Here is a 14,653-nt window from a genome sequence, read left to right on the forward strand (position 1 = left end):
AATCGGCATAGAAACTTAGAACATACAATACTGTAGAATCCTAAATAATTTATTTTTTGCCAGTACAACGAACAATTTACTTTAAGAAATTAAACACTATTGCATAATGCACCTGCAGTCTGCACTATGTAATATAATATTATAATTTATAAATCATATAAATAGTTTTTATAATTTAATCAATATAAAAAACTTAAAAGACACTAATTATCTTATATAAATCAACTTTTACAAACAAAATACAATTCTATAATATGTCAAAAATATAGACATTTGTTTTAGTGTTAACTATTTGAATTATTTAACAAATACAATACTGCTTTTATGTAAGAATAATGGAACATTAAACGCTATAGTTAACTAAAATAGGTTTCTTATATGTTTTTACTATCATTATTGTCACAGTAAACCAACGCACTGCATTCCATTAATTGTATGTTGATTCTCTTATCAATGATGTTCTTAGTTTCTTTTTTTATCGTAGTTCTGCATTTGACTTCTGGGATAGGCGTAAAACCTCGTTTGAGCTTCTAAAAACACAATTGTAATTGAGCAAAACAAATTTATATGTCTGTAACCAATATACGTGTATTTAACATTCCATTACTTGTTTTAAAGTCCCCGACTCTGTCATTAAATAGTATATAGCATATAGTGGTATCCAGACCATAGAAATCAAGGATATTGTTATTCCTAATCCTTCACCCCACCATGGATATGTATAATGATTCCCATACTTCACCGGTTCGTACTTGATGATGAAAAATATAAATACCGTCTGTAAAATGTTACATTTGGATTTTATATCGTAATTTTACCCAAGTAAAATTTTACAGTAGAATCTTACGATCATGACGAGAGGTGCAAGATACACCCAACAGATGTACCAGAACAAATTTGGTCGAAAACCGAGCATTTGATTGACGCATTCACGAAATCTATCAGCTCCGAAAAACCATGAAATGGCTATGGTCTGAAAGAAACACACCCAAAGCAACGATATTCCCGATGCTGAATATGTATCCATTAATTGAAATATGTACATTCCGCCCTGGAAAATATAAATAATGTAAAATATAAAATTTCATATATTTTTTGACCAATTGTCTTAGCAGTATAATTTAGTATATAGTTACATCATTATATCAGTTCTAGAGAGCATATATATTACTATAATACAATAAATTACAGCTTCGATTGTTACGTTGTTGATTTACTTACGTTAGTCACCATAGACGAACTTAACACAAACATTCCTATACACACCAACAATGTGAACGTTTTTCGTTTAGCGTGTAAGTACTTAGGCCACTTATCCGTCAGTCCAGTTATAAACGATTCGACATTGCAGAATTCACTATCAATACCAATCATCTAAATGAGACAAATCAAAATGGATTTTTTTTATATGTATTAAGTCGTACAAAAATGTACTCAAGTTATTAAGCAGCCATACCTACAGCAAGCATGACGAAGAATACGACTGCCCATATCCTCGCCCCGGGTAACTGAAGCACCACTTGCGGATAAGTTATAAAAACCAAACCCGGTCCACTTTCCACGACATCGCTAACCGTAGATCCCTGGGAAGCAGCAATAAAACCTAATATACTGAATGTAATTACACTGGGTATGATAGACGTGAGAGTGTTAATAACGCAAGTTAAAACTGCATCCCTATAAAATAATTTTAAGACATTCGTATCATTAAACATTTTGTGATAAAATATTCGTAGTTATCTACCTGTAACAATTGTGATGAAATCGGTTAAATGAACCTAGAGCAGGTAAAGTGCCTACACCAACACTATAGCCAAAGAAAATTTGTGTTGTTCCTTCTATCCAAGTATCTGAGTTCATGAGACTCTCCCATCTGGGAGTGACTAAGTACCTGATACCTTCACCAGCTCCTTCCAGCGTCACTGCTCTAATCAGTAATGCTCCCATAATTAAATATGGAAACATTGCTATGAACCACACTATCTATTTATCATTAAAATATGTTAAGACATTTCAGAAGGTTATCTAAATTGTTTATTACAGCTATTACTTATTAGTTTATTACCTTTCCACTCTGGCTGAGACCTTTGCCCAAGATGATATAAATCAAGATCCACGATAGTCCTAATAAGCACAATAGTTCCCATTGCATTCCTCCAATATTTTCAATACCACTAGTCAGCATGAGCACTCTTCTCCTACAACAATATTCCAACCCATGAAAATTTGGAAAAATTGATCATTTTGATGGACTTCACGCACTCCCAATACTCTTCAGCTGGTGTCACAGTAGTCACATTAAAACAATTTCGAAGTTGGTTCAAAAAGTCGACACCTTGTTCTGGACGAAGGACAGATGAACTATTTGTTTCTATGTCAGTGAAGTTCAATGGACCATCAGCATACGACAACGACTTAATGGTGTGACAGAATGCCGTAAGCTGACCATTGTTTTTGAAAACATTATCTTGTCGTGCATATGTCTTATTGAAATACATTTGATTCCACGAGTCTAGATTTCGATTGAGCGTCAACGATGTATTAAACATACGTTTTATTGTATCCGTACTAAAGTACTCGTGAGTCATATTAATACTATTTGGCTTCAAACAATTTTCTGTGTTCCACCAATTGTCTGAAACAAATAGCACCAAGTCGTCAGCATAATATTTTGGTTGACTTCAAATACTTCAATACAGTAATATCTAAAGTAATTATTTAATAAATCTTACTACAACTTTCCCACGGCAAAGTTGGAAATGATATGAAGCAACTTGCCAAATAAAAAAATGTCCATGCAACAATAACACAATAGTACACATCCAGTAAAAAAACTATAGTCATCGTTGCATAACCAGTGCCTATACAACATATAAATACATATTAAACGTTAAAAGTAAAACGGCTACAAATTGTATTATAAAAAAATACTTTTGTTATTATTTAAAAAATGCAATTTTTACCTGAAAGTATTGGACACAGCTTTCCAACCAACGTCATCCCACCAGAACCCAAATACTGTCCGATAGCCACTTCTTGAAAAAAAATCGGTATTCCACAAAATACCATGGCTATGAAGTAAGTCACCAAAAAAGCCCCTAAAATATTTTGAATCGTACCTTTAGTATAAAAGTTATGAATGTTATGATGAAATAACATTTCAGAATCTACATGATATTATAATGTTTCGTATACGGCATTATATTTACAAAATACATATCATAGCTAATTTCGTAAAAAATGAAACCGTTTAATAAGATTTTTTTTTAAAACAAGCTATCACCATTTTTTCTTAAAAAATCTGAAGTATTAATTGATTTCGTGAACTAGTTTTTAAAATTTGTTTTTTATAAGTAGACTAGAATTGATTTTTATTTAAATTTTTGTCTTATTAACCAAAGTACTTATTGCTTATACAGTTATGAATTTTTAAAAAATATACGAAACCGTGAGAATAAGTGTCTATACCTACCTATAAAGCTTGTACGTTATCGTTTTAGCCTATTCAAGAAAATACTACCCATGTACATACCTATAGATAATTTATAAACTGACTGCCACTAAAAATCTTTTTCGTTGGAACGCTGACAAGAATTTTTCACATATTTTGAAAAATTCAGTACAATTTCAGTTTATATATTATATTATTTTATAACATAGAACATGTTATAATATTAACTTTTTTTTCTGTTCGAACCGAAGACCGAGGACGGAACTACTTTTAGTATTATGTAGACCCCGGGCCCAATTATTATAATACCAACTATACATACTATTTTAATTTGTTAAAATATATTAAAGAATTTTGGTATGTAAGAATGTTGCTGAAACAACTAAAAATAAATAACATTTTATAATAAGCTTTGTGGATGTGTTATTTTGTGGGTATGCTGTATGGCAGTAGACCACCATAACACCTATTCCAAATTGTGTGTGTCTTATAAATGTTTTAATTTTTAGAATAGAAACGTTTAATTTTAAAACTGTATATGAAATCAAAAAAGGTAAACTGTATAACTTTTAACCTAATCAAACGAAATGTGATGTCACTGTTTACTATTGTAAATAAATCTAACTTTTCATGGACCCAAGATTACTGTGTTGTATACCAGCAGGCAGCAGTAGAATACTGAATAACACACAATACCTACGTTTAGTCAGTTTTAAACTGACAATAGAATTTTGATTGCAAAGCCACGTGCAGATTCAATTATAAAATCTATCTATAGTTATAATTAATGACAACCTATGTTTTAATTTTAATTTATGTTAGCGTATTATGTTATTATTATTTATTAAGTTTTAAAATGTGTGTACGTATTTTATAAGTGAAATAAAATTAAATAAAATTAACGACTATTTTCAAAGAAATAATAAGTACATAATTTTTTAATTTATTAGAAAATAATAGTGTAACCATAGTCCATTACTTATTTCTCGTTAGTTATGTTAGCATACCTACAATAAGACCACTTAGTAATTATAATGTGGTATGGTAAAACATGTTTAAAAATAAAAGTATTATTTTATTATAAATTATTTTTATTATTTTATTTTACAGATATTTTGGTCGATACAAAAATATTTTGACATTTAAAAATATTATTATTATTGTTGTCTTAAACGATTGAATTTTTCCTAACCCTTGAACAGTATTTAAATTAAATACGTAAGTAATGAAATAGAATCGGTATTAACTATAATATTGTTACATTGCAATAAGAAAAAATACTATAATATCTAATCATTTATCGTTATCGTTACAGAGGCGTTTCCTCGATTCACTAGTGATATATCTGAGTATTTTGCTTTAAAAGATAAATGAAAACTTCTGAATGACAGAATAACAATAAATAAACATAACATAGTTATATCAAAGCTTTAAAAAAAAATTAAGTGATCAATGACTTACCTCCGCCATGTTTGTAGCATAAGTATGGAAATCTCCACACGTTTCCCAAACCAACAGATACGCTAATACATGAGAACAAAAAGTCAAGTTTGTTGCCCCATTCTTCTCTCTGTTCCCTCTCAGGTGACTGTGGTGATGTTGGCTGTTCATATATCGTGTTCAGTTTACTACATTTTTCTTCTACGTCTAACATACTGTAATCATTTATTAAAAGTTACAAAATGTTAATTTATTTATTATATATTTAAGTAATAATAATATGTTAAATTATTAAACTAAAAGTAGATTTATGTAAAATAAACAAAAATTAACTATCGATAAAAATATTTTTAATTGACTATTTTATTTTATAAACTAAAGCGAGAAAACTAGAAAAAATTATTTGTGATGCCCCCTACTAATATAATTGAAGAATTCTAAGTTTTCAACTAATTAGCAAAATTTACATATTCCGGAACATGTTAGAGTTTTGAAAAAACCAACAGATTACTAAATTTACTTTTTTAATCAACAAATAAAATGATATAGGTGTGAACTAAAAGCCTAAAAGTTATTCTAAAGCTATTTTATTAACCGTATAATAATTATTAATTATTACCTATTTAATATTTAATTAAAAAATATTCATTTTACTTTCGTAAAATAAAATAAATTTTGTTATGGTGTGTTAATATAATGGATTATTGTATATAATAGAAAATTTAACAGTCATACCAATAAAATGTTCAACTTGTTTGGGGATGTAATTTTTTGATGCAAATAAAAAATACAATTTGTTTTAATCTATAAATAATAGATATAATAACTATAAAATATAATGAAACCTTTTTTTTTGAAATCGTTATTAATAATAGCTACAGAAAATAGGGTAGTTGTATTATCCATCATGAAATATGAAATAAACTACCTACGCCCATTTTACTTTCAAGGTGAATGAGAAGTTAAAACAATATACCTACCATCATGAGCTTGACATGAATAATAATATTATCGCATAGGTAAATAATAATAATATTATATATTGTTGCCATAATAATATGCTAAACAAGTAGGTAAACAGTTTAAAGCATATTTAAAGGAAATTGTCCAAAAAAAGTCTATCAGTACAGTTTACTTTTATATTTTTACTGGGTGCTTATTAGAATTTACACATTTTTAAGTAGAGGCCTTTATAAAATATTATTGTAATAACGCATATTGTCAGTCACCGTATATATACATTAATTTGATTTGTTTTATAATCTAGTTATTATACACTATACATTTATACTTTAAGCTATAATCATGATATAAAATGTTCCCAATTACTTACAGGCTATACAACTGCAGCTTATGCGAAATCAAGGTTGAACATAAATGGTTCAAATGTTAAAGTTCATAGTAAGAAAATATTAATTTTTTTCGGCAACTTTTAATGATTTGCATACTTAATAATTTAGTAATTATCTAGTGACTTTTCAGTTTTATATGAAAATATAACGTTAAAATTATTAAAGCAGCATATTGAATATTATGGAATATTTATAAGAATTTTAAATGTTATTCAAAGTTATTAATATAATATTTATCACTAATAATAATATTAAATTGTAGTGAGCATAAATATTGTATTTATGATATAATATGTTATTCACTTAATATATCTGTAACAAATTATTAAATATTATCAAAATATAAAATATTTTGTTAGATTTTCAACGAACCGTGGATAAAAGTGTACCTACATGTTTGATTATTCTGATTTCCGCATGAAATAATTTCTAAAATGAACTTTTGTCACGCGAGCAATAGGTACAACATCGGTATTTTACGACATTTTTGATTAGTTTGTTCTGATAATTTGTGTATAATATCTGTTCAAATTTTCTATACTCAGATTGTTGTGAGTACTAAAGTGGTAGTTTAACAAATAGTTTCAGTAATTTTTATTTTATTCAAACTGTGGTGAAAGTAAAAAGTACTAAAGCTGTATTTTGAGCAATATACACAAGACGCGTATGTACAACTGCAGGGTACATAACATCAAATCGGGCAATTGAGATAGAGTAGACGTTTTCCAGACTAAATAATTGGTATTTTATAACAAAGCCTTGAATATTTTAATTAAGAGCACTTTAAAATTATAATGACCTTTCCAATCGGTCCTTTATAAATTTTATACTCGGTATCAATGTCAATAACAGTTATTATTAAATGTCGAACTGGTATTTTTTTGGATGATTTTTTTGAACCAATTTATTAACAACTATTATTAAATATAGTATTTTAAGTTGTGTCTCTTAATATTTGTATGTGTTTGAGTGTAGAGTGTGTGGTTTATTTGACGTGTGAAGTCTAATAAATAAATCATCAATATAGGTAACTTCTATAGGTAGTAATTGACGTATAATCATATCTACCCGTTTATTGACTAGAAATCAAAGAAAAGCAGTTCACTATAAACAATATAGTTGACGTAAACAGGGTGTCCAACTCTATAAGTCCGTGTCAACACATTGTTTTTTTTAACACAACAAAGAGTGATAAAAAGAACTATTGAAGAACATGTCTGGTAATACTCTGACTCTATATATAGATAATATAGATAATACATTATGATATTATAATGATTATATGAATAATTGTATTGAAAATACTTTTGCGCCTTCTCAAGAGCTATCCAATTTAGTAGCCCATAGTGCCAAATTATACTTAACTAGTTTCGAGTAATCATCGTCACGGCTCGAATTGTAATTATTTATTATTACTATTATTATTTGAACTATTTATCTTGCAACGATTGGCATTTGCCAATATGGCCTCCTATTATTTGGCGTATAATCTAAAATGGTAGGTAATCAAAATGTATTGTGACTCTGCATCTCTATTTATCTCTTATGTCGACAATAGCTATTCAATGAGTAATCTAATAATGTAGATTGTACCCGACCAAAAATATCGATTTCGTGTAAATGATTAATGCTACTATGCTATATTCATTCACCATAATAATTGTTAGACAATTTCAATCATACGTTACGTATAAAAAATAAGAATTTTAGGTTTTGCTGTTGTTTAATTAGGTTCTAATACACATACCTACTAACTATAATACAAACGTAAATAAAAATATAATACATTGTATTCGGTGTATACTATAAAGACTAAAATCAATCTAAATATCAGACAAAATATGAATGTAAGACAGATACGTACGCAGGGCGATGCGATGAGTATGATATGTGGTGTATTCCTGCGGTAGATGAGTATATAATAGCTGGTAGGTAACAATATATTTAGACGTGACAAAAAAAAAAAACAAAAAAAAAACACTGACTCAACGAAAACGAGAAAACACTGGAATGATTGAAAACGAGAAAAAAATCAAAAAAAAAAAAATCAAACGTTTTTAATTTTTATACTTTTCCATTTCTCGACTCGAACGTGCACCGTTGCCGCGGCGGTCGTCAGCGGACGACTATAATTTAATATTATATACTAATCCGACCACCCCGCGAACATGACTGGGCGCTCGGACGAACCTTTCGCCGTCCGTGCTGCGCGCGTATCCGCGGTCGCCAAATTAATGCGCGTACCTATCTACATCGCCGAGTGTCGCCGACGTCTAACTATATAGTACGTCTACGTGTACAACACAGGTGCCTAAACTCTGACGCTGATTTAAGATTTTTTTTGGTGGGAGCTAACTGCTAATAATTCTCCATTCGGTATACTTACAAGTGATAATATTTGTATATATTATATTATAATAAAATATAACCCCGGAGCAAGTGCAAAAAATTGGATATAATTTCAGTAGTGTCGGAAAAACACTAAAGTCAGCAGGCACTGGCCAAGTTCGGAATAACTTTAGAAAATGTGTCATTGATTCTAGATTTTAATTCTTTTGAGAAGGATGGTCTAAAAATGGTTGACTTAAACCATTGTATATATTCTAGGGTTGCTATAATTGGTGTTAACATTAATATTACTTCTTTGTGTTTGATGACCATATTTCAGAAGAACTTTTGAACTTTCACTTTTAATTCATCAACGATATTTTTGCGATTTTTCAGCTGCATTTAGAAATAGAATGAAATTTTTGATATGTTGTATCTAGATTTTTAAGCGTGCCTTAAACATGTTATAATTACATTTTTGACATTTATCATTGACCTTAATAAATCTAGCTCAGAACTTTGTAGCTAGATGCTTTATGATGCATAAGTTCTTATGTATACAAATACATTGTTCATGGTTTCTAGTGCAACTATAAACTCACTTAGTATACTACTAAATAGTTAATAAGATAAATAATAATAAACTGTGTTTTCTTTGAAAACTATAATATTTGAATAGTAAATGATATGCAATTGAATGAAAGGCTAAGAAACAAAAAAAAGGTAAATACTGTGGGTGCTTCAGATCCTGGTCACCCTCCCCCTTACATCCACCATGGAGTACACCATTAGTGGCTGTTCTATAATTCGCATGTTGCTTCAGTATCACATATATTATATGACTATTGGTAGGAGGGTGATGAATAGCAGTTAGGTGATTACTGATTAATAACTATTTATTATGCAATAATAAACCAATGGTCAATGATTCTTTACACTGTGTACTATAATTCTTTTTAAAAATTGCACATTTTTTAACCACTTTATATGATAAATCATTTTTCATCACCCAACATGACATAATCGTAAAAAACGAATAGAAGTTCGAACATTTTTTTCTATTGTAAAGTAGAAAAATATCAGACAAATTTGTATAAATTATTAGATCAATTATCTTTCAATTGTCATCATCTGAACTTAATAAAAAAATTGGACACATATTATGTGACCCTCAGATTAAATATTTGTGATTAATTAATATAATATTTTATGGTACCTAGTGAATACCGGCACACAGTGATGATTTTTTCAGTTTTTTTATTTTCAACTGAATATGGTCATCCTTTGGAGGTAGGTAGGGGTCCTCAGAAATATCCTCAGAAACACATACTATTTTCAAGATAGCCGCCACTGGGGTACACTTGTTTATACTTAAAGGTCAAGTGTTTTTTTCCGTATTTTTCCGTCTAACGAACGTCGTATTACACCACAGTCCCAGATTAAGACAGAGTAGACAAAGTATACTCATGTGGTCTGCAGTGACGTACTGACGTCAGTGGTACAATCATTTTGTTATATTCGGTTTGTTAACTAGGTTATAAGCCTATGTTAATACCCATGTCGGTTTAATAAAACAGCTATTTAGGCCCTGAAACGGGAACTCGGTTAACACAGCCGGTCCTGTTTTTACGCGCGAAAACTGTTAAATACAGACTATACTTTGATCTTGTCGATGATTCGCTCACTAATAGAGTGCAACGTAGCTGCAAACTCGCTAACTGTCGTACAAAAATAGTTTGAGAAAATCGCGTCTTACCTGTAGCGACAGACGCACATAGAAAAACAGTACCACACACACACACACACACATAAAGTTACATAAAGTTCAAGAGCAGTGTACTCGACCATGATTTATAAATAGACGTTTAAAAGTCATACACGAGCAGACAAAAACCGTTTATGTATGTTTTACGGTCATATTATAATATATTATATAGTAAGTACTAAGTAGAGGTCGTAACCATATGTTACCTATACAGTAGTCCACCATATCATCGGATCATACTATGATTGTGAAGACGGACCATCGAATCGATCGATAATCGCAAGCGTGTTAAACATCACCACGTGTTAATATTCAGTTTGCCGAGTTGAATATTTTAAAATATCGGGATCGATAGAAAAACGCTCGATCGCTTAAATTATTTATTATTATGATTATTCCTCACAATATGTCAGGTGTTCAAAAGTGACCATCAAAATGTTAGTGCCTATTTATTTTCGAGGAAGAAACTAAATGCCGCTTCATGATCGGTGCAGTTTTCAAGCCTCGTTTCAGTGTATCAGACGTCATTTTTTTAATTTTTCGTCATAGCTTCTATATCATAATGTCTATTATTAAAACGTTGCGATTTGTTTCGGCGCCAAACCCGTGGAATACAATATACATATATACAAACATATTCGTCGTTATATATACATAATCACGGACAGGGAAGGTCACGGTGAGGGTGCTCGGCGTGGTGGTATATATATATATTATTATTATACTATAAGGATTCGCATGTACTATATAAATATATAATATATTATGTATAGTGTATATACGCAAGTACCTATAGTAATTAATTTAACCTCTCGCACACACGACGCACATTATACATAGGTACCTATATAATAAGTACAGTATAATATCATACACCTTGAACTCCGCGGAATTACGCTTCAAGTGTTCATTGTAACCTCGTTTCTTTTTTATTATTATAAATAATAATGCTGTCTGCGCTATATTTCACAGACTAAAATAACGGTACGGCTGCAAACAATGGAGACTGGAGAGATGGGATCGCCAAAGATATAGTACTGTCGGGGGTAGAAATGGAAAACTGAAACTAGCGAACGATAGGAAGATATTACAGGCTATAGGTAATTGGTTGCTGCAATGCTGCTGCAACGGACCTAAACGGCTCTGAAATAGTCAAGAAGAAGAAAAAGATAAGACAATGTGTATGTAGGTGTTATAGACTCCCGCAAAGGGTTTGTCGAAGAGTTGTCGGCGAACCAACCATATAATGTTGTCAAATAAATCGTTGAAAATCTTAAAATAGGTTTTTTTTAAATTATTTATTAATGATTTCGAAAGACCAATACCGTATTATGCGGATTCCGCAGTGACGTCGACACTTCATATACGTAGTACATTATACACGTAGGTATATAAATAATGGTGGCTTCAAAAGTTTGATCCTTTCACTGCGTGACAACTGACAATCGCTACAACATTATACATTAGTACAATCATATTATAAAAGAATGATGAGGTTTGAATTGATTGCGTCACTAATGAAGTAAGCTTAACAATCCAGTAAAACGACTATATTTATGTGAAGGTGTAGTATATTGTAGTAGTTAGCAATTATAGCATTGAGCCACTATGACTTAAATTAGATCCGTGATCCATTTCCGATGTATTATGCTAAGGAAGGTTCCGCTTTCTGTGTATTTGTAGACCGGCTATTGGGAAGTTGGGAACCACTGATATACTGTATTGTATACTGTATCCATACATGAGGTGCTTACTGCTTGTAGTTGACAACGGTTAGCGTGTTTATGAAAAGCGTTCATTCACTAGTCGTTTTAAAGCTGTTTAGGTATATACAGTATAGTATTGTATAATAATAAAATAGGTACTTAAAAAAAATTAATCATCATATTAAAGGAACTACTCCTGGGGTCGTACACCATGTAAAATATACATGGTAGGTGCACATTATACAGTTGTTTAGAAACATCTATATTGATTTTTCTCGACCATCGCAGCCCATTTACACCGTTGTCGGACACTACCGAAAACAGCATACTTAAATATACATATTATACCTACAAAAGTCATTACCATTTGCTTTTAAACTTCACAACTATAGGAACCTCAACCTGTCAGTGTACAATAGATATGCACTATACAGGTTTGCATTATTTATAGCAAGCATTTGACATATTATTATTATTAGTATACAGTGTACACTATACCTACACCATCGTTTCTCAACCTTTTTAGTGTCGCGACCCTCAAAATAGGTCAAAAATAAAGTCAGTCACCTAGAGAAATCATTTTTTAATACAAAATTAATTTGAGCCTAATTATAGGGTTTTACTAGTTACAATATTTTATCACTGATGCCCGTTATGGGGCAAATAACTTGCATACGATTGTTACGGATAGACAAACTTTTAAATGTTAAACTCACACAGCCATAAAATTAAATTAAATTACTAAAATTAAAATACGTAAGCATTTAATTATGTCTATCCAGTGTCCCTGTGTACGTAACATACGTATCTATAAGAAAGTGTAACAGTAGGTAACATTATTTTAAAAATTTCAAAAAGACCATGTGGGACCACCCTTTGTATTACCGTGTACATTGACATAAATGTATGATTATTACTATCTACTAAATTTATTTTACAATACAGTTCAATACAGACACAATTGATTGGGTAGATGTTTTTAAATATTTAATTTAAAAATAACAACTATACCATACCTTTATAGTTTAGATTTTATTTGAATCGAAAAATGTATAAATTGTGATGTACTCAAAAATAAGGAGTGTACAAAACATCGACCACAAACATAAATTAAACAAATAATGTTGTAATGTTACATAATATGTATATATTTATACGATATACATTGACACATTGTACACTGATTTGTTGTCCAAACACTTAAAATTATAATTGTACAACTTCGATAACTTCGACTAATAATGAAGTGTATTGTGCAAGAAATATTAAGTGTGAAATGAGTTTAAAAAAATGTCTACCAAAAAGTATTGATTAAAATATACGTTCAAATGTACAAAAAATAAATAGAAATAAATAAGCGTTATTTCCAGCGAACAAACCAAGAACTTAATTATTTTACGAAGCGGTGACATACATAATATTATAGAGTATTCACTATTTTCAAGACTAATTTCACATTATTATTAAACTAGTTAACTTTCGCTGAACTATATAGTAAATTTCTGTCACTTGTTTATTAAATTCAAAAATATGTACCGATGACAGTGATGTGCTCTTTATAACCTATCTACAACGCCGTCGAATAATAATTTTGTTATTTATATATTGAGGTACTACAAAATGTATTTAATGTGACCACGTGTGGTTGTCAGTTTACTATCTCTAAGATGAAAAGTAGAAGTAAAATACTAATTTAATTATATAATTTATTAATATATGCATATGATAATATTTATAATATTATTTATTATGTGCATAGGTCCTTAATTTTGAACTTTCAAATTTTTGAATTTTTTTTACTATTTAATTATTTGAGAACTAAAATCGCCAAATTTAACTTTACTATAATAAAATATGGATAATTTTTTTTGTACAGCTATATAAATAAGGACCAACCTAATATTATACAATCAAAATTCGGTAAATAAATTATAAATCAATATCTATTATCATAAGTTAGTGGTTATATAAAAGAACATTAATCATCAATAAAAGGCAACAAAAATGCTGACCTGTTTGCCAAAAACACAACACAGTCCCCACGGGACCATATGACAAACATCTCTGCTCAGGATGCTAAACATAAAATAGAACTTATATCAGCAGTATCCTGGCAAAGTGGCAAAACCTTTGGTCAAAACGGAAAACTTAACTTCATGAAATAAAGCAATCAATCCAACATTGGCCTAATAATCACTCAAACAAAAAAATATAAACCAATATCAATAGACATCGAATAAGTCACACCAGACTTATCCATGGATACCTGATGTCTTGAGAGGAACCTCCCATATGCACATCCTGTGGTGTTAATACGTCAATAAAACACATCATAACTGAGTGTAACGCTTGCGGTGATGCAAGGGTCCATAATAAATTACCTGTAGACATATTCGAAAGTCTCGGACGAAACTTGCCATCCAACATCATCTTCTTCCTCTAGCAATCTAAATTGGACAATTAAATTTTTTTTTTTTAAATTGTACTATCCCAATTGCCAATAAAAAAAAAAGAAGAAAAACATTTAGAAGTCATTCATAAAATGTATGATTTTCGATAAATAAATTACGCCTGTATATAAGTTTATATTTTATTAAATTGTACGTCTGTA

The 14,653-nt window shown here is 30.0% G+C and overlaps 1 protein-coding gene across 1 annotated transcript; it reads right to left on the bottom strand.

Annotated features, from left to right (window-relative positions):
- Window positions 1-31: 31 nt before the first annotated feature.
- LOC111028978 (sodium- and chloride-dependent GABA transporter 2-like) lies at window positions 32-8,435 on the bottom strand. Its single transcript, XM_022307777.1, has 12 exons — window positions 8,108-8,435; window positions 4,913-5,106; window positions 2,964-3,098; window positions 2,733-2,861; window positions 2,263-2,635; window positions 2,066-2,198; window positions 1,745-1,983; window positions 1,461-1,677; window positions 1,222-1,374; window positions 848-1,051; window positions 608-778; window positions 32-530 (listed from the first exon to the last, which is right to left on the bottom strand). Exons 2-12 carry the CDS (start codon window positions 5,103-5,105, stop codon window positions 375-377), a joined length of 2,103 nt encoding a protein of 700 aa, XP_022163469.1. The 5' UTR covers window position 5,106; window positions 8,108-8,435; the 3' UTR covers window positions 32-374.
- Between the last annotated feature and the right edge of the window lie 6,218 nt (window positions 8,436-14,653).

Source organism: Myzus persicae, unplaced genomic scaffold, assembly GCF_001856785.1.
Source record: "Myzus persicae strain clone G006 unplaced genomic scaffold, MPER_G0061.0, whole genome shotgun sequence".
Lineage (NCBI taxonomy): Eukaryota > Metazoa > Arthropoda > Insecta > Hemiptera > Aphididae > Myzus > Myzus persicae.

Coding starts and splice junctions, on each gene's coding strand:
- LOC111028978 (XM_022307777.1), bottom strand. CDS start 5,105: ATGTTAGACGTAGAAGAAAAATGTAGTAAACTGAACACGATATATGAA. Junction 3,099..4,912: donor ATGCTACAAACATGGCGGAG/GTAAGTCATTGA, acceptor AAAATATTTTAG/GGGCTTTTTTGGTGACTTAC. Junction 2,636..2,732: donor TTTGCCGTGGGAAAGTTGTA/GTAAGATTTATT, acceptor TATTTGTTTCAG/ACAATTGGTGGAACACAGAA.